Source organism: Schistocerca gregaria, chromosome 1 (genome assembly GCF_023897955.1).
Source record: "Schistocerca gregaria isolate iqSchGreg1 chromosome 1, iqSchGreg1.2, whole genome shotgun sequence".
NCBI lineage: Eukaryota > Metazoa > Arthropoda > Insecta > Orthoptera > Acrididae > Schistocerca > Schistocerca gregaria.
The window spans coordinates 944,919,371-944,945,983 of NC_064920.1; the positions used below are offsets into that span (position 1 = coordinate 944,919,371).

General features: G+C 42.4%; 1 protein-coding gene and 1 long non-coding RNA gene across 2 annotated transcripts in view; one reads left to right on the top strand and one right to left on the bottom strand.

Moving 5' to 3' along the window:
- LOC126276017 (uncharacterized) overlaps positions 1 to 26,613 on the bottom strand; it is a 950,687-nt gene that overhangs the window by 265,769 nt on the left and 658,305 nt on the right. The window lies entirely within an intron of this gene.
- Positions 1 to 26,613, top strand: part of LOC126276001 (fibroblast growth factor 8) — a 158,150-nt gene that overhangs the window by 99,790 nt on the left and 31,747 nt on the right. Inside the window, exons 2-3 of the mRNA XM_049977244.1 lie at positions 17,270 to 17,315; positions 24,271 to 24,400. Of these exons, the coding sequence (XP_049833201.1) occupies positions 17,270 to 17,315; positions 24,271 to 24,400 (176 nt within the window). The remainder of the gene's footprint in view (positions 1 to 17,269; positions 17,316 to 24,270; positions 24,401 to 26,613) is intronic.

A 26,613-nucleotide genomic window follows, 5' to 3' on the forward strand; every position in this document is an offset into this window, starting at 1 on the left:
AGCGTAGGGGGCATGCTCAAAGTATTTGTGCGCGAGAGCTATGGTTAATCGACAGCCGGCAAACGCACCAGCGCGCAACCCGCGAACTCCTACCTAGCGTCTTTCGCAAGGCAGCCTGTAGTTCCCAGGTGAACAGCCTAATATCAGCGTTCAGTGGGCACAATATTTCGGCAAAAGACCACGCCATTCTCAGGTGCTCTGATGAACTTACTGATTGGGAGGGGGAGGGGGGAGGGGTGCCGCGCGCTTTTGTCTCTTGTCTCTCTCCCTCAGGTTGGCCGCTCCATCTGTTGTCCGCCGCGAATTATTTCGACATGAAGTACACCTGGAGAAACTGAATTATAACCTACGAAAAACATTTCTCCAATACAGTCTTAATAGTAAAAAATACATCATGACCGAGGCGTGCGACAAACGTGTAACTGGCATAAAGTATATTGCATACCTGGATATGCAGATGATTAACATTTAGCCATCACTCGTCAGCCACGCCGACTGACGAGCTCCGGTGTAGACCTGAAGCACCATGTCTGTCATGTAAGCTCAGTTTTATTCGATACCCAGCCAGGTTAGAGCCATTTTGTATCATATGCAGCTCTGTGTACTAAATTTTTCACCCTATGTACGCTTCATTCACATACGCATTTAATCAGGTATTCGTCCTACCACACTGTATATAAATGATAAGTAAAGTTTCATCATTTTCTATCATTCCTGCTGCTAGAGCGTGTATTTTGTAAACAAGTTGGACGTATCACATAGTCTTAAAAGTCATACCACATTATTCTCATTGTCAGGTACAAAAAAGGAGAAAATGTGCTGATAAATTAGCCACTATTCTATGGCTTTACTATAAAACGTAAGTCCGCTAACATGTGGCCTAGGGTTTTCTGTAAGCAGTGAGCACTGCATATAGGAGGAGGTCCTTTCGCTGCAAGCCATGTGTCCAAATACTTTAAAGGAAATAAGAGTATGAAAAACATCTTTCTGTCTTTCAAAAAACAGAAGTGGAGAAGAGAAATACTTGTTACCAGAGGGGATGAAGTAAGATAGAAACCGTTAGTAAGTCCGAATACGCATCTGTTGAAAGTTGTCAATGGTGTCAATAACTGACAGTCGCTTGGGGTGATATTTAGGGAATAAATTGGATTCGCCACGCAGCAGCACTGCTCAGTTGCTGCTGGAGTATTGGTAATTATTCTTCGTGTTTCACTGTCCCCATTAAAACACATCGATAAAACGAACATCGCACTGGACTAATCTTAGACGGCTCTATCGGACAGGCCCTTAAAATCACGCTTTAAAAATCATTTTGTTTGTAACTGGAAGCAAACCAACGCTTTCCGGCGATTCAGGCCGTATTTGTTTGAGCTGATACCAGCTACACGGTGCAGATACGAAATCGCAGATATCTGCCGAAACACAAAGAAAATGCACATGACTTCTCTTATGAGGGACACTCGGTGGTTATGGAAGGAAGAAAGAACATTAGTTTCTTGGCATTAGCTGCCTGCTCATATCTTGTTACTCGTAGGGTGATTTATACTGAGGTGACAAAAGTCGTGGGATAGTGATGGCAGTAGTATCGCTTACACAAGATATAAAAGGGCAGTGCATTGGCGGAGCTGCCACTTGTACTCGGGTGATTCATGTGAGAAGGTTTCGACATGATTACAACTGCACGACAGGAAAGATAGTTGAAGCTAGACGCATGGGGACATTCCAATTTCGGAAATCGTTAGGGAATTCAATATTCCGAGATCCACAGTGTCAAGAGGGTACTGAGAATACCAGATTTCAGGCTTTACCATTCACCTCGGACAACGTAGTGATTGACGGCCTCGCGGAAGTCAATTTCGGACGTACGACGAACGTATCCGTTAGTATAGTGCGGCGAAATTTGGCGTTAATAGGCTATGAGAGGAAGTGACCAACTCTAGTGTCTTTGCTAACAGCGCATTCCATGTAGCGCCTCTTCTTTGTTCGTGACTATATCGGTTGGATCCTAGACAACTGGAAATTATGATGTGGTCAAATGAGCCCCGATCCCAGCTAGTAAGAGCTGACGGTAGGTTTCGAGAGTGGTGCAGACCCCACGAAGTCACGGATTCAAGTTGCGAACAAAGCACTGTGCAAGGTGGTGGCTCCATAATGGTGTGGGCTATGTTTACATGGAATGGACTGGGTCCTCTGGTCCAACTGAACCGATCATTGACTGAAACGGCTATGTTCGGATAATTGTTCCCAAACAACGATGGAAGTTTCATGGATGACATTGCGCCATCTCACTGAGCTCAAATTGTTCGCGATTGTAGTGAAGAATGTCCTGGAAAATTCTAGCTAATAATTTGGCCACCCATCGAATATTTATGGGACATAATCAACACTTTCGGAGTTATGGGCGGTCATAGAGGCAGCATTGCTTAATATTTCTGGAGAGTACTTCCAACGGCTTCTTGTGTCCAAGTCACGTCGATTTACCGCACCACGCCGGGAAAAGGTCAGATACGATATTAGGATCCCTGTCACCTCACTGTATGTCTTGTTGAAAAATTTCGGTCCTGAAATATTTTTGACATTTGTCTCCTTTTTCACCTCCAGCGATGATTTGTTGTCGTCAAAAACCCAAATTGCACCACATTAGGAGTTGACATATCGAAGGTTAGAGAAAGACAGCAGAATACCACTTCCAAAAGGACATGTCAAGTAAATCACTACGATGCTCAGGTTGAGGGCGTTTTTTGTTCCATAAAGATAGCGCGTTCTGTTACGTAGTCGTAGTTCATAAACGTCATTATTATGATAAGAGTGTGACTGCACAGAGGTGGAACAGTTTCAGCGCATTACAGCTATTACAAAACGTTATACGACCTGCGAAGGCTTTCGTAGCGCGTTATGCAGGTCGGCTGGTGCACCAGCGTGCAGATCTCACCAAAATGACGCTTAGTTGGGAAGAAATGCGTGACTGCTAGGAGCCGGCTTTTTGAAAGCGCCTCGCCTGTGAGAACAGCGGCCACACAGCGCGCAGAGGCGCGCGGTGCGTCACCGCCAGCCAAGGGGGGTCAAGTGGCTGTCCGCCGGCCGTGGGTCAGCGCGACACTGGCTTGGCCCAGCCCGGCCCTCGTTGCCCGGCACAGATTGCGCTCGCCCCCGCACTTGTCGATCGTCGCTCACGGCCAGACCACATGCACTTGACCGCCCAATTTTTTTCTGTACCTGCGAAATGTGACGGATTGTCGCACATTGACTTATTTAACGAACTTGAATACTCTGGCCATTCCTAAAACGTTGCTGACGAAATATGATGTGGGTACTCTTTCCCATGACGCCCTGAAGTCACTGCTGTTAAATGAATCCCAGGGTTGCTAGAATGACGAATATAACAATTGTCCACTGTCCCGTTAACGATTGGGGTATTGAAGACAGAGAAGAAACCTGAGCTAGGGAACGAGGCGGTAGGCAAAAATCGGTCGCAGCGTTTTCAAAAGGAACAGTGAAAGTGATTGTGGAAGGCTGAGACTGAGATTAGATTTCAATCCGCTCTCTCGAGTGCTAGAACACTGTTGTAACCAATGTGTCACATTGTTTATTGAGAGATATCCTAGCGAAACAGTACCGAGTCAGCTGCGTAACATTTGCACGATCACATGCACAACAACGTCAAGTAAGCGGTCTCACAGTAGCGTATTATTTGAGGAAATATGCGCAGTGAGTATCAGGAAGTACCAGAAGACTTAAAAAGGCAAGTTACACATTATTATGGCAGGACAGTAACATGGCATGTTGCACTACACTTCAAAATGACACAGATGATATGCGTGGAAACTAAGTTGACACTCCGCGGTGTGGCTGATGGGAGCAAGTTTAAATGGGAAATGCCTTTACGTTCGCTCCTATCGGCCACCTCGCCTTGTGTCAACCTAGTTTGCGCAATATTACTTGGCAGTATTTATCAAGTCGTTCAGTTCCTCGACTTCATTAATTCGATCCCAGGTGATGGAGCCATTCACAGCCAATGTCTGAACGTCCTTGTCGGAAAGTAACCTCTGCCCCCCTCCAATACGACTTCTTCGATTCGATGGACATTGTCGTATGTGGTTGTTGTCCACATTGTCGTATGTGGTTGTTGTCGGTGGCCTTCCTTCCCTATCATCACCGCCGTCTATGCCGCCTTGGTCACATTGTTGGCACTATGGCTGGATGCGATGTATTTTGTCCAGATACAGCCAGAATTTCACGTCAATCTGAGCGCAATTTAGACTTTTTGCCAACAAGACGTACTGTCCCGCGTACTTAGTACTTATCAGTTGCAGCGTCATTAGACTTCCATGAGTACTAAATGAACAGTATTGTTGATAATGTGGCAAAAGAATTTTATCGTCTTTAAATGGCATGTGTGTTGCTCCAGTTTCTTACAGCACGACGATAAGATTTATATTGAAGCGCAGATAGTCTACGTTCATTAAGAATGTTACAACTCCGACAATTTATTGTGATCCTAATTCTCTAATAGTTTTCAGAATCGGACCATGCCTACAAACCATTTGAAATTTACATCTAACGTTTCCTACGGGCAATGAGAAATTTACAACTCAGGTTTAAGGCCTTGGAGAAGCCGAAAATACAAAATTAGATCCACTGCTTGAAAATCGCAAAGTAACAGAACCATTATTGAACAGGTACAATCACAGGCAGTGATCGACGGCATGAAACACAGAACATACGTGGTATATAACGAAAAACGATACAGAGTTCACCACATGGGAAAGCAGGATAAAACACGTAACTAACGTTCATGTTTGACTGACATCAGACTCCCAACACAAATGTTGACATGGGGCTCTTAGTAAGGAATATGCCCCGCTCGGGCACTAATTCACATTTTGCACCAGTTATTCATGCTAGCTACAAACTGGTGAGGTCGCCGTGTGGAATATTGCCCCACTCCTCTCTCAAGGCGGTTTTCAGTTCTTCCGCGGTTCGGGGACACTTGTGTTCGTTGAGAACATCACAAAAAAATGCTTCAAATGGCACTGAGCACTATGGGACTTAACTGCTTAAGTCATCAGTCCCCTAGAACTTAGAACTACTTAAATCTAACTAACCTCAGGACATCACACACATCCATGCCCGAGGCAGAATTCGAACCTGCGACCGTAGCAGTCGCGCGGTTCCGGACTGAGCGCCTAGAACCGCTAGACCACCGCGGCCGGCCCCCGTGGCAGGATTCGAACCTGCGACCGTAGCGGTCGCGCGGTACCACACTATAGTGCCTAGAGCCGCCCGGCCACTCGGCCGGCCAGGAACATAACAGCCAAACACCATAGGGGTTAAGTCCGGGGAGTAAGTAGGCTGTTCCAGACATACAGTTTCTAATGTTTTCGACACCTGAGCAGTCCTGTAGAGGACGGGGGACAGGCATTGTCGCCCATAAGCCCATAATCGGGCATTTGGGACCTGCCGCACCACTGAACAAACGGACGTGAACCAGAATAATCTGCTGCACTCGTTCGGCTATTACGCATAATGCCTGCCCACACCATAACAAGTAAGCCACACAGATGATGTTCATGAACATTCTATTGGTGTATCGTGTTCCCTCGTTCACAATACTAAATGGTGGCCACGATCACTTGCCACAATGAAGCGGGATTCGTCAGAGAACATCAGTCGGGACCACTGTTGCTGACCCCAACCAGCATGTTCCCTACACCATCGAACTCTATCTCGATTATACAGGGGTTGAAGTGGGATGCATACAAACCAGTCTGGTTTCGTCGCCGCCGAAAGGTTCTGACAGAGACGGGTGTACCGGTAGTGGTTGCAAGGTCTGTAGCGATCTGCCTAGGAGTGACAAGTCTGTTCCTTTTTGCCACTAGGACTACGTATTGATGCCTTTGCGGTGTGTTGGTCCGTCTACTACCACCGGCATGCTTTCACATAGCAGTCCCACTTCAGGGGCCTTGTTTTATCGTGAGATGACCCTTTTCGACACCCTCATTACTGCGGTCACAGTAACGACTCTTTGACCGGCCTCGAGCCGTCCACTCGCTCGTCCACAATCGTACGCACTCCGATGTCTTGCCGACATGTTGCTGTACCACACTGAATGTCGCGCTAACCGGTTCTACAACAAACTTCTACAATCGCAGTACTGCTAGGGTGTCGAATGCGTACAGGGCGGTCGTGCACAGGCTCCTTTTACAGTCATTTGTTGGGTGTTCCGCGCCAATTGCCGGTTGATTCGCAGCAATTGTCTAGCAGTGTAATATTCATCATAATGGCTGTAATTTCTTCTTCGACATAAGAAATTATTAGTGCATTAGACTGAATAGGAGTGCGTATGATCAGCTACGATGTGTAAAATGTGCATCTGAATTCAGTTGGCGCAGTGGCATCCAGTCAACGTTTACTGTCAAGTTCCTTGTTATTCGCATTACTATACTCTTATGTTTTTCGTTATGGTTCAAAATAATTTCAAATGTTTGTTCAGTTTGAAGGTAGTTAATGTGGATTGTGGGATAGTTATACGCAACGCAAGTGGACTAAGGTTTGCAAATATTTTATGTAAAGGTTTCTATTTCTTGGATTAATTTAATCCGAACAGGTGTAGAAGGTAGGCTACATGAAGATGCACTGAATGGAAGAATTACTGATGTAGAAAGAGAAGTTTGTATGTGCATGAGAAGCTTACATAAGTGATTACCTCACTTATCAGTTCCACCGCATCTGTTCATCACATTTTTACCTTCAGATAAAGTTGTCTTATTATGAAATATTAACAGATACGAAGATTATCACAGATGGCAGTTAAGATGTGCCCACTTGATAACTGCGCAGTAACCTTAAAAAGGTTCTCTGCCCTTTTACATAATTGGTAATAGCCTAATGCCGTATAAAGTATTTCGCATAAGACAGGGAGTAAATAATGTAGATCCACGCTAGGAGAATCGTACACTACCCTGATTTCTTCACTTGCAATTTAACGCTGATATGTAAGCACAACATCCCTTGCGATAATAATTACCTGAACGTCAGCAGAAATAAAGTATTATGGCATCTATTTAATGTTCAAAATTATTTTGGATTATAGTTTTACTGATAACCAGGATTACAACTGTATTCATTATTTGGGAAAGAAATTAAGCTCCCAGGCGCAGATGAAATTGATAAGCGCTATTAATGGTTCAAATGGGTCTGAGCACTATGGGACTTAATTTATGTGGTCATCAGTCGCCCAGAACTTAGAACTACTTAAACCTAACTAACCTAAGGACGTCAAACACATCCATGCCCGAGGCAGGATTCGAACCTGCGACCTTAGAGGTAGCGCGGTTCCAGACTGTAGCGCCTAGAACCGCTCTGCCACCCCGGCCGGCAATAAGCGCTATTTTTACGTGCGGTAAGTAATGGGCTTCTGAATACTAAAACGTACCTACAAACATTCTTTCTCCCATTGGTTACGTATTTGCATTTGTCAGAAAGGCATCAAATGAAATGTTCATACTGCACGAGTGGCTGTGTTGTTCTTTGAAAGAACGGCTTTCGTATCAGCTACGCATTATAAACGGCGGGAGATCTATGTTGAAAGGAATATGTATTAAGTTACCCAACGGTTGGATTTTACCAAGATACTTTAGGGGAATGTTGAACAGACTTTTCATGAATCACAATGAATGAACTTCAACTTCCGCAAAGTTCTAGCACACGTCATGAGTCTGTTCCATAAAATGAAAGAAAAACATGAATTAACAACAAAATTTCACTCGAAGTGTGGTCAGAACCAATGAAACAGTTCACTGAAATGTTCAGATTTTAAATTAATGACAGAAACGTTGTTTGGTGAAGCACATCTTTTGCTTAGTGGCTTCAGAATCGGTTGTCTCGGGCGTTGCTGGATGGACTTACTTAAGGAAACCATAGGAAACCATGGAAAATCTAAATCAAGATCCACGGACGGCGGTTACTCTCGTTTCTTTTAGTTTCGTTTCCTTTACATAAGTTCAGCTTCTTAACAACGTCGGCGCCGGCCAGATGCTTAACAGAATTCACAACAAAGATTAAGTGAATAATCGGAAAACAAAATAATATCACATGTTTGTTGTGCTTGTCCCTGCATACCTAGAATTTCCTAAGTTATATTATCGATCATTAGCGCGAATATGGTAGTGCCATGTGTGGAAAAGGACGATATCCGATGTAAGGTGCGCTTATTCGCCAGACGCGGCTATAAAAGTACCATAGCTACGTTTTATTGAGGCACGTAAAAATTCCTTACGCTCAGGAATGTCAATTACGGCCCGAAGTTTGCAGTTAAGGTAAGATCTCCGGTGTGATAACTACGGGGGCGCTGTAGCACGCGTGGCTTGACTGCTAACACCAACTGTCTTAGAACTTGTTCAGTGACTGTCACACGCTATTGTAATATGTCAATGTGAATGGCCTTTGATAGCACAAGCAATTAACACTGCATTTCCTAATTTCTTTACTACTTTTACGATCACCTGTAAATAAGTTTATCCATTGTAGTCCTGAAAACATTCATTTCTGTTTTATTTTTCCCTCCTTCCCTTTTGATATATCATTCTGGTACGTCTATAGCACAGAGTGTGGAGTCACAGAGGGAGGGACTGCACTGTTACATGTTACACGCTGTCATCAACAATCTTAAGACATTACAATCTGCAAATAATATAGCAAAACGTGTCTCGAAGAATTAATATTATCACTACCAAATTTAATCTAGGCTCAGACTAAACATCCATTCTGTTGGACAACGTGTATGCTGACGACAACATACACTTGTGGTACTGGATCACTGTCGCGTATGTCAAATGATTACAGGAGCCACAAAGCCGGGCATCCTTTAGGAATTAAGGGTATATTGTCTAAGATTTTACTTAAATTTTGAATACAGAAAAACTTCCCTAATACCATCAAAACTTCCCTAATAACCTATAACTCAGAGTTTGTTTTAGATACACTACTGGCCATTAAAATTGCTACATCAAGAAGAAATGCAGATGATAAACGAGTATTCATTGGAAAAATATATTATACTAGAACTGACATGTAATTACATTTTCACGCAATTAGGGTTCATAGGTCCTGAGAAGTCAGTACCCAGAACAACCACCTCTGGCTGTAATAACGGCATTGATACGCCTGGGCATTGAGTCAAACAGAGCTTGGATGGCGTTTACACGTACAGCTGCCCATGCAGCTTCAACACGATACCACAGTTCATCAAGAGTAGTGACTGGCGTATTGCGACGAACCACTTGCTCGGCAACCATTGACCAGATGTTTTCAATTGGTGAGAGATCTGGAGAATGTGCTGGCCAGAGCAGCAGTCGAACATTTTTCTGTATCCAGAAAGGCCCGTACAGGACCTGCAACATGCGGTCGTGCACTATCCTGTTGAAATTAGGGTTTCGCAGGAATCGAATGAAGGGTAGAGCCACGGGTCGTAACACATCTGAAATGTAACGTCTACTGTTCAAAGTGCCGTCAATGCGAACAAGAGGTGACAAAGACGTGTAACCAGTGGCACCCCATACTATCACGGCGGGTGATACGCCAGTATGGCGATGACGAATACACGCTTCCAATATGCATTCACCGCGATGTCGCCAAACACGGATGCGACCATCATGATGCTGTAAACAGAACCTGGATTCATGACGTTTTGCCATTCGTGCACCCAGGTTCGTCGTTGAGTACACAATAGCAGGCGCTTCTATGCAGCGTCAAGGGTAACCGCAGCCATGGTCTCCGAGCTGATAGTCCATGCTACTGCAAACGTCGTCGAACTATTCATGCAAATGGTTGTTGTCTGCAAACGTCCCCATCTGTTGACTCAGGGATCGAGACGTGGCTCTGTTGACTCAGGGATCGAGACGTGGCTGCACGATCCGTTACAGCCATGCGGATAAGATGCGTGTCATCTCGACTGCTAGTGATACGAGGCCGTTGGGATCCAGCGCGGCGTTCCGTATTACCCCCCCCCCCCCCCCCCCCCTGAACCCACCGAGTCCATATTCAGCTAACAGTCATTGGATCGCGAGCAGCAATGTCGCGATACGATAAACCGCCATCGCGATAAGCTACACTCTGACCTTTATCAAAGTTGGAAACATGATCGTACGCATTTCTCCTCCTTACACGAGGCATCACAACAACGTTTCACCAGGCAACGCCAGTCCAACTGCTGTTTGTGTTTGAGAAACAGGTTGGAACCTTTCCTCATGTCAGTACGTTGTAGGTGTCGCCTGCGGCGCCAACGTTGTGTGAATGCTCTGAAAAGCTAATCATTTGCATGTCACACCATCTTCTTCCTATCGGTTAAATTTGGCGTCTGCAGCACGTCGTCTTCGTGGTGTAACAATTGTAATGGCCAGTAGTGTATAATGTTCAAGTAGAAACTCAAACATTTACTGTAAACAGATACGCACTGTATAAACTACGGTACAACTCTTACTACTGTACATATTTTGTTTCCGGTAAAAAAAAATCTCGGTTTTTGTTTATTCTTAGCAGTGTATTCCCACGATCTATGCAGAAGATTAACGTCACCTGGGCCGCCAATTCCGCTATTCCACGTAGCGCAGTGTGATTTTAATGCCGCTGCTAAATCACTAGGACGCACCTAGCAGGAACCAAACATCGTCCTCTTCCTCTGTTTTCTTTATTTACCATTCTCACAACAGCGCCGGTCACTTCATGCTAATCATCTTGGTTCGACCACAACGGCACTTCATTGTCGTCTGCACTTTCAGACCCAGAGAGATTTCACGCGAGACCTAACCACAAATGTTCATTTTCGTTTTCTTTTGATAGAGTGGTATTGTTGCTTCTTTCGTCACCCAAGACAAATTTCCTCATCTGTTTTGAAGAGTTAGTGCCTGAGGCAAAAGATGGCAGAACAATAGTAAATATGTATCATGACCCGACAACACAGTCATACGCACCGCAATGAGCCTGAACAGACAATGGCAGACTGGTGGTAAGTTAAACAATAGCGGCTTGAACGATCACTATTTTAATCTATGTATGCGCGCGGATCTCGGTCGCTGATGACACACACCCCCTGCTTACTTTTCATTTTATCTCGGACATTTTCTTGATTTTTTTAACTTAGAAGTCATTGTCGTTTACCTCGGATTAAATGGACGCTCGGATTGCTGGGGCTCGAATTACCGAGGTTTTATACCTTCAGGGGTAAGAGGGGTAGCCTACTTCCTGAAATAAACAAATTTTCACAGTTTTCTTTATTTATGGAAGAAGAATACAACCGTGCGATAATAAATGATAGCTGCTCAAGTTTCCCTGACCCTGATTAAAACGAAGTTCTACCACACGGTCAAGAAACATAGTGTTGCAAGACCAAAGTGTCATATCTGAAAGACGCAGCAGCACGAAGAAAGCAGTAGATAAGCTGTATGTTATACGAAGTATGTCATTGAAGTTCGTAGAAATATACATCGGTATCCTTTGACAACTCATAGACACCTTGGGTGGTAGTCTGCGTTATTTGACGTCTAGTCGACAAGGCTCGATTGATCAAAGATTATGAAGGAAACAGAATAAGAAATTTTTCAGTGAACCATCTCGGTAGTACCCTTAACAGGTTAAAGTATACTAACTGCTGGAAGCCTAATCAAGGTGGTTATACTGAGGTTTCAGCCATGTTCCTCCCCATAAATGATACTCCCCGACTGTTACGTTACCTTGGTGACCTGTCTGTAACGATTGGTTTCGTCATTGTGATGTATTGTTTGCACTGATATCTTTCGAGAGCACTACCGCAACATTATGAAAATCGTTTACCTAAAGGAAACTTATCAGTCACTTCTTATTCCCTGAATGTCTTTTACAGCGTACTTTAACAGAGATTCACGTTTGATAGTTCAGAGCTCATTGAATACGAAATACTTTCTGTGTATTCGGTTACCATTATTGTTCACGGTGCGGCCCGTCGTCTGGGCACGTGTATACGGGTCGAACTTCGCCCTCATTTCAATAGCGTTGCAAAGAATAAGTGCAAGTGCAAGATTTGTCAACACCTAACAGCAAGCACTGTGTAATGGTTTGAGAATACCGACTGCTTGTCACAGATGGACTCAATTTCAAATTGCAGTAGCTCCTGAACCCCGAAAGTGAATTTGAATGAACCATCTGTCATTCGAAACCGCAATATGCAGCTTGATAGAACAAGTTCTTCTTGCAAAGGTAAAAGCTCAAATTGGCTGCGTGTGTCGAAGAGAAATCATCCCAGAGGAGAGAGACCACAAACGTGTGTCAGAAGTGTGTTGAATAATAGATTACTATTTGAACTATGCCGGCTGCAACTGGTACAACATAAATGATCTGGGAAAGAGTGAAGGGTATTGCGAGCGTGTACTTCTGAACTATAATCCTATGAACATTTTCTGCAGAGCGATAGTCTTCTTAAAGTTGATGAACCTCCCTTAAACGAAAAGAGAAGGAAGAAAAACTATTCGCTTACTAGTGTAATTTACCTTGTAATAATGTAAAACAGGCAATTTTTCTAAATCACACTCTTTGATTTTCTTTTGAATGGTGGTTCGTAAAAGAAGCTCGTTACATGACAATTCTATGAAAACTGTTTGATGAACTATGAAACAATATTAGCCCTTCGGTGAACAGTTACCCACGTCAGGATCTTATCAAGGGGCTTTTGATTCCTTTAACTCTGTAAAAAGGAACAGGAACGAATGATAGGTCCGAAAGAACAGACGCTACCTGAATTCCGCAGCTGTGATACATATTAAGTAAATTGAAGGAGTAGAACTAATGAAATCAGCTGCATCGGGACTTCGTGCGGAATCAGTTGCAACGAGTGAAGATGTGTGACAGACCGGGACTCGCATCTGGGATCTCCTGCTTGTAAGGCAGTAGCATTAACCACTGTGCCATATGGTCGCATTGTTCATCGCCAATGCCCAGATAATCTCGGCACGCTCTGCGGTCGACTCACATCCCCACCTAGGGCCACTTGTCCTCAGTCTGCTGTCGAAGTCCTCTATGCTCGCTAATTTTAGATTCCCGAAGAGATCGAACGTAAATGCTGGTCAGCACAGAAAGTTGTTGATTCATTGCCCATGGGGGTGAGTCAATTATATGACTGGACACCTTTCTTGCGGACGCACAGTTACGTTTGACCTCCTGCGGGAATCTAAAATATGCAAGCGTGGAGAACATGGACGCCGACTGTGGACAGATGGGAATTCGAGTCGTCCGGGTCGTGTGCCGAGATAGTCTGCGCGTTTGCGATAAACACTGAGACCAGATAGCGTTTTGGTTAATGCTACTGCCTAGTAAGCAGGCGTCCTGGGTTAGACTCCCGGTGCGGCACACATTTTCACTCGTCGCCACTGATTTGGCACAAAGTCCCGATGAAGCTGATCTCATTGTTACCTCCCCTTTCCTTTCCTTTCCTTTCCTTTCTCCCACTTCAGTTTACATAATGATTGCTGTTGTTTTGGCGACAGTATGTATGTTTCATGTACGTGTCATGCATTTTTCATCAGGAGCGATGTTCACCTGTTTCGTTCCATTACTGCCCTCTTTACACGACGCATTCCATGGGGAACAACCTTATCGACAACAGAAACTACAGTTCCGACTGTTACAGAGGGAACGAATGTCCATTGATCTTGTAAGGGGAGCGAGGCATGGCAAAATGGTTCGTAAACACCATCTCAGCTAAATGCACGTGGAAAGTACGGCACTAATCCTAGAGTAAGGAGGCTTATTTTCAGCACATCTAAGAATTTGTGTGCGTTGGAAATTCTCTTTTTTCCATCGGTATTCAGTTGTGAGTTTCGTCGCCGGCTGGTCTATTTCATAACGTTGTTAAAATTTTTTTCAAGCGCCAATGCGACAGTCTGTCCAGTTGTAGGACTGGCAGAGGTGTTACCTTCGTCCATGAGAGGAGCGGAACGCCGCTATTCATTTGGGCCTTCACAAATAAGCCTGTCTGTAAGGCATCGTGCCCCCACATAAATCTTGACACTGCTGCCCATTCTTCTGCTTAATCTTGCCTGAGCAAGTTTTCTCTCGTGGGAGACTGTTCCTGCTCCGGTTGCAGCTCAGTGACCAATTTTGTTCAGGCTGCGAATAGTGGCTAACTCCCGAGGCAAACGTTGATAATTATTGTCCAGGTAGTTTCTTTTCCAATTTTCTCTTCATTTGTAGCCTCAAAGTTCCCAAGCGTATTGTTCGCAGTTTCAAATAACAGTTGCATAATAACACCTACATATGTCCATCACTATTCAGGCGCATGTCGTCATACATATACGAATCGACTTTGAGCTTGTCAAGAAGGTACCCAAAACGTATTTTTCGTACTTTCATCTTCATACTTGTCATGAAATGAGACTTTTCCGTTGCATTTGCCTGTAACTGTGAAAATTGTTTATGTTTTTCTCTTCTTCCTAGATGCTGCTCTTTACGTACCACTCTGCATTTAACACTTTGGTTTTCCGTCATTCTAGACTCACGTCGAAAGACAATGTGGCACACAATGCATAGTTAGTCTTTCCCTTCGTCTGCGGCTTGCATATCGTTTTCTTGTCACAACAGTTCCATATTATTATTATTAACCTTTGTTGTTCCAACTGTATACGTGGTAGTTTTTTCGGATGTGACTGTATTTTCGAAGACATTAATCAACAGCTCATTTGAGGAAAATCTTCATAAACAGTTACAAACAATACCTCGGCATAACGTCATCTTGAGGTACTTGAGATACCTAAAAACCGAGCACCTACACCCCGCGATGTCAGGCACTTTTTGATGTAAAAGCACAGCAGTAACCAATAAGATGTATAAAAATCGCTAGATCGTTAAGTTGTAGTGCACTAGACGTTCCTCGAGAGAGTGATGGATAGAACGTCATTGCGAATTTGATGACTCCTAAGTACAACCAAACAAACGTATTGTATTGGTTCTTTGATTATTAGTAGTAAAGCTGTACTTTTCAGTAAATGAACGAGCCCCTGGACATCAAGACTCAGACAGAAACGCTTGAGTGCATGCCGCAAAAACTAAGCACTTTGCTTATACTCCATTTTGGCGAGGCTCTCCTCCGTTTGCCACTCGGTAGCGCCTTCCAAGCGACAATGAAAAATAAAAATAAAAATGGATCGTGTGTTTACGACTTTAAACAAACTCTGATTGGTGCGGTGTGAGATATCGGGTCGGGACTGCCGTGTGAATACCAGCGATAACTTCGTGCAGCCGATCGGTTGTTAAGAGTGTGTGTGTGTGTGTGTATGTGACTAATAGGGTTTGTCAACATTATGTCATATTTGCTGTTTCCCTGTTCACTATCAGCCCAGCGGTCATCTTCAAAGAGAATTTGCTCCTTAGAACTTCCCTGGTACGCTCACAGGATCACTTCTTGACTGGAGTTACGTGAATTATACTCGTGGCTCAAGTGATTGATAATACAGTCTGTACTGAAATTTCAAGAGGCTTGCCCTTACTGGAAAGGTTCATGTACCTCGCTGAATATTAGTTGTATTGACAGAATGATCTCATTTTCTTCGAGAAATTATATGAAGGCAATGTACTTATATCGAATGTTACAGATGTATCTTTTATTGTGTCATTTTCCCTGAAGAAGTTTCAGAATGTTTGTTTCACGGAAGCCATTATGTCTGAGACAATATATCTGAAGCAGTTAATAGCATGGAAGCAGATACAAGGTACAAACAAAAGTTTATGTTTCCTTCCGGAACCTCTATGACTTCTCAAGTAATAAAGGCTGTTGTTCATGGTAAGTTCCGAAGAAATACAGCCGATGTCCAGGTTGTACGAACACCTTAGTAACAGTTGTCGCTATCTCCCTGTTGTTTTCCATTCCTACACATGCCTGCAAACAGAGTCGTGTCCTTGCTGACGTAAAATACACACAACTGTAGAAGCAGTAGTTTCATCATAAATTGTCATTCTGATCATAAACTTACTAAAGAGTACTGCATAGAAATAGTGTGACTACAAATGAATAGAGACCTATAATAAAAAGTGTGGTAACTTGCGAGCTATTTATTTTGAACAACATAACAAATTAGTTATTTCTCTGTAGATTAAAATAATTGGTTACAATTGGTCATTAATCGTTAAATTCTTCTGTAAAAATGATGGAGATTATCAATACAATAGACCGAAATGCATAGAGAGACTAACAAACAGAGATGGTGAATATGTCTGGACTTGTATTGGGGATTCAGGATAATATGAAAGATTTTGACTGATATCATTTCATGTTAGTTTGTCTTGAATGATTTCATCTGCATTTAACAACTCATTTTATTCCATTGTATTTAATTCACTTCATGTGTGTGGTAAACTGCTCTCTTCAATGGCGCATCTTTCTGTGTCCCTTTCTCCTTTTAACGTCACACTGGTTTCCATAGCTTAGTACAAAAATCAGAAAAACTCGCGAAAATATAATGTAATCAACACGAAAATATCACACGGTGTTACAACTGTAGTGTACACCAAACCACCATCTACAAGTAACTTACAGCTGTATGTTTGAGAAGTGAGTGCTGTGAAGATGATTGGATTGTCTGACGTGGTCGAGTGGCTTGAAGAGTCATTTACCGGACGAATTGTTGGGGGATCATTGACAGAAACAAGTGAAGCTGAGAAAGAGATTTCGAGGTAGTTAAATGTTCTTCCTTTCGTTCCTCATAGTCAGAAAGGATAATTTCGAACATAAGTTCGGTATCAAGAGGAAGGACTACGACACACAGTTACAGTCTGCCCTTCTACAGCAACTGGTAGCGTCATACCATCGAGTACTGTGCGCAAAAGGTTTTGTGAGGATGTTACGACACATCCAGGTGTAATTCCTTTGTGTCAACCAACTCATCGGAGCTAAATATTAGGAGGCTAACCTAAGAATTCGTTTTATGACTGTTTTAAGCTACGTATAGAAAAACCATGGTGTGGGATCTATGCAGAGAAAAAACACCTTCCTATCTAAGGCAAAACAGGATAATTAGATACATCTACGAGAATGCAACCAACGCAGCAGTCATACAATCGTAAGCCAACTTTCATCTTAGATGCTTCTGTTTAACTGTAAATTTCTGGCATTCCTTAGTTAAAATCCACCTACGGCGTTGCGACAAATAACTTGCAGCTACTTTTATATTTGTTACATAGCCTAAAAGACTATCAGCACTTGTGTGATTTCTGGTTACTAATGTAATGTCTCCTTCTTATGTTGCAGGTTACCACAGCTTGCCGTGTCAGCGAAGTTGTTGTGTCTCCTGATGGTGAGTACGACGGTAAAATACTGCACTTCTTTGAGCAGAATAAGTACATGAATAAAAAGTCTCGCCAGGTGATAATGATATTCGAGTCATATGTATATCTAGCTAGGTACGAACGTCAAGGAAGAAATGAAGGAAATTAAGGGTTAAAGTCTCGTCGACGGAGAACTAGCTGAGACAGAGCATGGTCTGCACCTTATTAAGGTATTAAAGGAAATATGAGGCGGAGAACTAACTGAGACGGAACATGGTTTGCCCCTTATTAGATGAATCAACCGGCGCTCTCCTGAAACAGAATAAGGGAAACTTAAGAGAAAATAAATTGAATCTAATCTTCACCCCTTCATCATTCGAGTCCAGTGTCTCTTAGAGCTGCAATGGATTACTTAAAAAGTTCAAACATACCCAAAAATTCCCTGTAAAGGTCGCTGTGGCACACATGGTTGACATCTTCCTATGACTTCCTATGACATACGAATTAACGGAAATCGTAACTACATGGCACAAAAGAAATATTTTGCAAAAACAGACATAATGTCTTGTGAGATAACAGCAATCAGTGATTTTATAATGTTACTTAAAAACCGTCTTGATTGCAATTTTTTTATTCATATGACCGGTTTCGGTTCATGAAACCGGTCATATGAATAAAAAAATGCAATCAAGACGGTTTTTAAGTAACATTACAACAGAAATAAATGATTACTTTTTCGATACCCCGTTATTGTCTCCCATTGCGATGCGTTAAGTTTGAAATTTGGCTCAAAGGTGCCTACAACCGTTCTCTAAGGGCGCAAAAGCGTGGCGCCCCTTGATGTTACCCTCGGTTTCGAAGTCATTTAAAACAATTCAAACAACAGGGTGTCGATACTCAGACGTTCATATGACGTGTTAAGTGGGTCAATTATGTCATATTTGCACCAAGTATCACCTGAATTCTGCCACATTGCGACCGTAGTTTTTGCTCTGGTGTACAGGCTAAAACCACTAGGTACTGTTCAAAACCATTGGACGAAATTAGAACGTGATCCAAAGCAGCAAAGGATGCTTATACCCGCAGGTATGCAACAGGAGCTCTGAAAAAGCATAAGCATCCGTTGCTGTTTCGGGTCATGTTGTAATTTAGTCGAATGGTTCTGAATGATCCCTAGTGGTTCCACTCTGTACACCACAGCAAACATTGTGGTCGCACAGCACTCCAAAGGGGCGAGGTCACGTTCAGTGCGGTTGCTAGCCCACGGTATTCTCGCAGGGCCACACTTTTGCTCTATTTAAAGCGATGGTTGTTGGCACCTTTGAGTCAGATTTCAAACTTATGCGTCGCAGTGTGACTTTAACTTGCAACCATTAATACATTACGGCTGTACAATTCGAGCAATATAATTAAGAAAAGAGATAGTAATTTTCAGTTAATAAGACCCATTTTGGCTATTACCCTGTTAGGCGAAAGAATCATAGAAGAAAAGTAATGGGATACGAAGAGTGAAGTGGCACTTCGGAAGCTTATGTATTTCAGTTGTTATATCACCTTTCCTAAAACATTTAGAAAATTCGGTTAAAAAGGCTGACTACACAGGAACAGAGATAATAGCTATAGGAAGTCCAAAATATTGGCTGGTGTCTTCAAACGTTCCTTCGCAAAGAAAATATGAGAAATTTACTACCATTCAGTTGGCGAAGATAAAGACAAAGCAATTAGTAGCAGTGATGTTAAAAGCAGCTCAAATCCGTGAGTGTCACAGTAAGTTTCTATAAAAAAATTTCAAATGAATTAACTCGACTGTTTACCGTAACGTAGAGAAGATCTTTTTAGTAGAGAAACATTTTTGGTATTGAGTAAGAGCGACCGCCACACTTGAGAAAATCATATTTACCAACAAAAACGGCTACACAGACCTAACGGCTTGTATCATTCACCTGTATCGGTAGCAGATTGTAAGAACCATGAATAAGTGGAACCTTGGGCATTTTATGTTCCTGGACTTTCTAAAAGCTTTTGATTCAGTATCACACAAAGAAACTTATGTTCGTACGGGATATAAAACCTCCATGGCGATGTCACTGTAGGACTAAAACGCTGCATCTTATTCGTCGTTAACCACAGTCGCAGATATCTGACCTGCCCCATGTAATTATTGTTGCTATTTTATATTAATGATGTAGCAAAAAGTATAAGTTGCAGCCATTAGACTATTCACGGGTAATACAGCTACGGCCGATGGAAACTGTAGTAACATTAGCCTTTGGGCATTTAGTCATTTCACACAAACAGCCGGGAGTAACACTGACTAGAAATAGGAAATGGAACGATCAAATAAACTCAGTTTGCTTAAATTAAACGGAAGGTTATGATTTATTGGTAGATTACTGGGGACTGCAAGTTAGTATTTGAAAGCGATCTCATACACAGTATTTGTGCCATCGGTACTAGGATAGTGCTGGTAAAAAACTCGTTTAAGCGTAGCTAAAGGAAAGGCATTCGAAGAAAGAAGCTGTCTATCTACAACTGTGGCGAGATCGTACGAACAACAGCCATTTCGACCGATCAAGACAATAAGAATGTCAAGCACGGAGAATTATATTTACAAATATAAGCATTTATTGAGTGTTCGTAGATGAATAAATGGTACTCATCGATGAACAGTCTCATGTATATTGAGGGTACTATTATGGAAGCTACACGTTCCGTGTTCAACAACGCAGTTGTTTACTGTTGCTGGCTCTCTTATACCGAGCGACAACAACTTTTCGAAACAACTAACTAACCACAAAGGCTTCCGTTAAATTAAGGACCTAACTGTCAGACATCTATTAATTTGTTTCCAAGACGTAATAACATTCTTCGGTGGCACCTATGATTTTAAGCTGATGGTTGGGTTCATGTATGCAAAGCATTATTGAGATCGTAGTCACGTTATGATCGAAGAACGATTTTTTTACGTAGAACAAACCACAACTAGGTGCTACAAAGAACTGTATTGTGGCCGTGAGCTTTCTCTATGTACTTGAATACATTTCTCTACATAGATATAGCCGCAAATGAGTGCAAGGAAGCGCTGTATCGAGACCAAATAGTCCTTTATACAGGGTGTCCCAGGTGGAACATAGCATTTACAATGCAAATCTTAGGAGCTATGGGCACTTCTACATCTTAGATACTGTGAAACAATTCTCTTTTACTGCAGGCTCGTTGTTTTCTGTGTTTTCAGAGGTGGTAGAATGGTCATTGAGAGGTGGTATAACGGACGAACACGTTGGAAAAATGTACATACATGAAGAGCTATGAGCTCTTGTTCATCTTCGCTACTGTGAAACATATCCCTTCTACTGAACAAGTGCCCATAACTCGTAAGGTATACACTTTAGTGCCCATGTCTACTTGCCTATTTTTCTTGTTTGATCCATACTACCTCCTCCAAAAAATGGAAGCAAAGAGCGTGCAGTAGAAGGTATTTGTTTCGCAGTATCGAAAATTGTTCATAGCTATTAAGGCATGTATGTTTAGTTGACTTTTTCCTTCGAATGATCGTTCCTGTGATATCCCTGAATACTGACCATTTCCTGTGGGAACCCTGTATAGTTAACAAACCTTCAAAACTGGCGGGAATTCATCAGCATAATACATTATATCGTCTCTTACGGATAGAAATGTCCCATATTCGATTTAGTGATCATTCTTGAGTGTTTACTGGAGTTCCCGAGCCACCACGTTGCTTACACTTGAATCCAATTAGTGTTTATGAAATACACTGTAGGATTCATTTTGTGCTTACGAGCATCACGCGCATACTTCGAAGAACATTTGGCAGTTATCAGAGCGTTCCTTAGTATTTCGCAAAGCATTTTCTATTCATTTGGGAGTTATTTCACGGGAGAATGTTGCATTTCATCGAGAAGAGGGATAGTGAATACCCATGCCACAGTATTGTAACAAGCGTACCTTTACCGTACATTAGTATTAATCAGTAATACACGACACCATGCGCTGCTAAGGCAGGCCCAGAGTCAGAAAACTATGCCAACTCTCTAATTACTGCTGTCGTGCTCTTAGGCCATTTTCCTGTGGACAAATCGCAATCTCATATACCATTTGTAGACTAAAAGCGGTAGATCTACGGTTACCCAATCGGAATGAAAGACTAGATGCTTCCATATACACGTAGCGCAACATTTCGACAGTGCGCACGTTTTTCTGAGACGAGACACCAGCCCATCTCATGCTTTCGCTGGCTATTAAGCGTCCTTTATCGAGTTTGAATTCCTTAGTGTTTCTTATTGAAATTAGCTGAAAGGAGAGCGTGTTAAATTTTTTTGAAGGTTACCTTATGGAGTGGCAAGTTGTGACTGTAAGGATCACATAAAAAAGGCAACACTCGAATCATTGGCCACAAAGCATGATGTAAAACTGGCCGAGATTGCACAAATTCTGTTGCAAAAATAAAACTGTTGTGGACGCTCGACCCAAATATCGAGCGTACACAAACAAGGGCAGCGCGAATGGTCTCGATACAGCGCTTCATTGCACTAACTTGTGGCTTTATCACAGGCTCAGCACAGTGCATAGACGATATGCCTAGACAGTGTACAAACCACCTTTGAGACAAGTCATGAAGCACCCTTACTGCTGTATGCTAGGCTTTACAGTTGTGATAGATTATGGACCATGTGTTAATAATATGTAATGCAGCTGCTCTGAAACAATTGCGGCCCATGTGTCTACGGATACATAGTATTTTATTACGTTGCATACTAGGAAACTATTTTGTAAACACAAGCAATTCGATAGTTTTGGTTAGAAACTTAAATATAGTATTTCTCTTTCTTGATATGGTTGTTGCTTTCACGTTGTCCTACTTCGTAAGAAGGAAGAGCGTGAACTGCCATGCTTCTTTCAACAAGTGGCTACTATTCCTAATCGAACGATGCTCTTAAGATTAAATCCTTGAACATATCCCCTCAAAAAATTTTCAGAGCTTCATCTTTTTATTGATGTGGCCTCGTGAGACAGATCTCCACCTAACCCAAAGAATTCGTCTGGCATAATACGGTTCTCTGTTTTAAGACATGTAATTTCTAAATGTAAAAGGCAATGTCCCGACTGACTGACTCATCATCGCCCAACCCAAATCACTAAGGATAGAAACTTGAAATTTGCAGAAGATGTTGATCTTATATTGTAGGCGTCAATTAAGTACTTATTTTTCGAAATTCCATCCCTAAGGTGGTGAAATAGGGGATGAAGGGATTTTTTTAAATGTGAGTATTAAGGCAATTTTGAAGCTAGACCTATGAAAATCGGTATTTGGTTTCCCAGTCACACTATTTCGGCATTTTTAACATATGCGTGTCACTGTTTTTGGAAATTCAACCCCTAAGAGGGGTGGAACGTTTTATGAAAACATTTTATGACTAAAGCATTTTTAGAGGCTAATCTTCGAAAACTGGTGTTTGTCTTCTCGGTTAGAGATGAAAAAATACGTGTTTCAGTGCTTATGGAAATTGAACCCCTAAGAGGGTGAAATAGGGGATGAAGTGTTTATGGAAAAATGAACCCCTAACGGGGTGAGATTTTTTTATGAAAATATTATTATGTAAGCATTTATATGAAAATTTAAATTTGGCTTCTAAGTTGTAAATAAAAAAATGTCAGCGTTTTTGGAAATTTTGCCCCTATTGGAGTGAAACGGGGGATGAAACTTTTATCGAAATCTTTCATTGTGGAAGCATTTCTGAAGGTAAATCTATGAATATCTGTGTTTGGCTTCTCTGTCAGAAAATATACACATGTCTCTGCTTTTAGAAATTCAACTCCTATGAAGGGGGCGAAACGTTTTGTGACGATTTTCACTGCAAAACAGTTTCTAAGATAAATCTTTAAAAAATAGTGTTTGACTTCTCTGTTAGAGATGGAAAAAACGTGTTTCACTGTTTGGAAATTCAACCCCTAAGGGGGTGAAATAGGGCCAGACTGTTCACTGACTCATCGTTGCTCAGCCTAAACCGCAGATATTTGGAGAGGGCATAGTTTAAGAAGGGATTGCCCGAAATCCCAGTCCTAATGGGATGAAATAGTGAATGAAAGGTTTTTTGAAAGTATGTCGTTACTGAGATAATTTTGAAGCTAGAACTACGAAAACTGTGGAATGAAATAGTGGGTGAAAGTCGTTTTGAAAGTAAATTATTACTAAAGAACTACTGTAGCATTTTTAAAACTATATCTATGAAAATTTGCACTTGACTTCTCTGTTAGAAATTAACTTCATATAGGAGTGAATTAAGGGATGAAAATTTTTAAGAAAATATTTTGTTGTATTAAAAAATTTTTAAAGCTAAATCTGTGAAAACAGGTATGTCACTTCTCGGTTAGGTATAAAGAAATATTAGTTAGGAGATGAAAGTTGCTATGGAAATATCTTCACAAGATCGCAAAAGCCATGATAAACAAAAACTTTTGACTCCAGCTACCAAAATCGCTTTTTGGTCAGAAGTATATTCGGGAAAGGGCTTAATTAGCGTGAAAAGCTGGTGTCGTAGTTTGTGAACAAAATAAAAATTCAGTTAAAAAAAATCTCTGCAGGCCATAGCGGCGGGTGCTAAGTTAGTCTCTATATGAACAGAATATTTCGCTTTACAGAGTGAAGTAGTAGAGAGTTGGCAAGCGATACTCATGAAAGAAAGTATTGTAATGCAAAAAAAGGTAAAATGACTGGTGCGTTGGTCTTACTTTAAGCATATAGGTCCAGGTGAGTGTTAGTACATATAACGCAAGGCTATTGACGAACCTGTCATAAATACTCGCCAAATCCCAGATTTAACCATGTCACTGCCAACGTGGCGCTAAACCATACTAAACATAGTTGTTCAGTGTGAGAGGTTTTGAGCAGCTTATATAGATTAATGTTAAACAGTTATTGGAGGTCGACGAGGATGACGGCTTGCCATGTCGGTTTGTCTGCAGATGGTCATCTGCGGGGCGGTACCATCCGTGGTGCGGTCTGTGCGGCTCTACAATGAATGTTCGCACGGCTACGTGCAGATCGACGCCAATGGGACTGTTCGAGCGGACAATCCATACGAAGACAGGTTGCGTAAGTACGATCATCATTGCACATATCATATTTTGCAAAGGTATTTGCACATTTATCTACCAGGCTGGAAGCGAGATATCACTCTGCGCGGTGGGTGTCAATCAGCGCTCACAGAATTTTAGGGGCGCGTCACCAATAACCGCGAGTTTTTTGATATCGAATTTGGGCTTGACTTCAATTTTGAGATATTAACTAGATTTATGCTGATCGTAATTTTCATTTATTATTAAAACAAATCAGCTCTTGTTTAATTTCATGCGCCTGAAGTACTGAACTACAAAAGCCGCTCGGTATGGTGACCATCTTGTCTATTGCATAAACTGTATCTGTATAGGAAGTTCTCACAGCCTCGGTGAAAAATACCTAAGTACAGTGAATGATTTCTGTCGCACCTATAGCCCATACAGCAAGTTTTCTTCACTTTTAAATGGATCTAACAAGAAAACATCTAAAGGTTTCACTCCTTGGAGATCTAATTCACGTCGACATATCTGTGAATCCCAGAACGACCAGAATGTGGTAAAATCCGAATGAGTGTTAAGAATATAGTTATTTCATGTTTATAACAAATAGCCAAGTGAAACGCGCGTCGTTGGTGAAAAGAATTCGCCTTGAAAGTTCGTGAGCGACTATCGACGAATTAGGAGCCAAGTACAGAAGGTGACACGTGGCTAAAAATTTTCTGCGTTCGTGTCGTGTACCTCCCAGTTGGATAATAGTTCATATAAAACACGCCAGCCGTTGTTGTAAGACACAATTACATCATGGTTCCAATCCTCGTATCCTGTTTCTCATCAACTCTATGAAGTACACTGTGTGATCAAAAGTATCCAGACACCTCCCAAAACATATGTTTTTCATATTAGGTGCATTCTGCAGACACCTACTACCAGGTACTCCATATCAGCCACTTCAGTAGTCATTAGACATTGTGAGGCAGCAGAATGGGGCGTTCCGTGGAACTCACGGACTTCAAACGTGGTCAGGAGATTGGGTGTCACTTGTGCCATACGTCTGTACGCGAAATTTCCACACTCCTAAACATTCCTAGGTCCACTGATTTCGATGTGATAGTGAAGTGGAAACGTGAAGAGACACGTACGCACAAAAGATACAGGCCGACCTCATCTGTTGACTGTTGATCGCAGCCGGCCGCGGTGGCCGTGCGGTTCTGGCGTTGCAGTCTGGAACCGCGAGGCTGCTACGGTCGCAGGTTCGAATCCTGCCTCGGGCATGGGTGTGTGTGATGTCCTTAGGTTACTTAGGTTTAAGTAGTTCTAAGTTCTAGGGGACTTATGACCTCAGATGTTGACTCCCATAGTTCTCAGAGCCATTTTTGTTGTTGATCGCAGACAGTTGAAGAGGATCATAATGTGTAATAGGCGGACATCTATCTACATCATCACACAGGATTTCGAAACTGCGTCAGGATCCACCGAAAGTACTATGACAGTTAGGCGGGAGGTGAGAAAACGTGGATTTCATGGTCGAGCGGCTCCTCATAAGTCACACATCACGCAGGTAAATGCCAAACGACACCTTGGTTGGCGTAAGGAGCGTAAACATTGGACGATTGAAAGTGGAAAAACATTGTTTGGAGCGACGAATCACGGTACACACTGTGGCGATCCGATGTCAGGGTGTGGGTACGGTGAATGCCCGGTGAACGTCATCTGTCAGCGTGTATAGTGCCAACAGTAAAATTCGGATGCTGTTGCCTTATGGCGTGGTCGTGTTTTTCATGAAGACTTGTTGTTTTGCCTGTCACTATCACAGCACAGGCCTACATTGATGTTTTAAGCACCTTGTTGCTTCCCACTGTAGAAGAGCAATTCGGGGATGGCAGTTCCATCTTTCAACACGATCTAGCACCTATTCATAATGCACGGCGTCTGACGGAGCGGTTACACGACAGTAACATCCCTGTAATGGACTGGCCTGCACAGAGTTCTGACCTGAATTCTATAGAATCCCCCATGGAATGTTTTGGAACGTCGAAGGCCTCACCGACCGACATCGATACCTCTCCTCAGTGTAGCACTCTTGTGAAGCATGGGCTGCCATTCCCGAAGAAACCTTCCAGCACCTGATTGAACCTATGCCTGCGAGAGTGGAAACTGCAATCAAGGCTGAGGGTGGGCAAACACCATACTGAATTCCAGCATTACCGATGGAGGGCGCCACGAACTTATACGTCATTTTCAGCCAGGTGT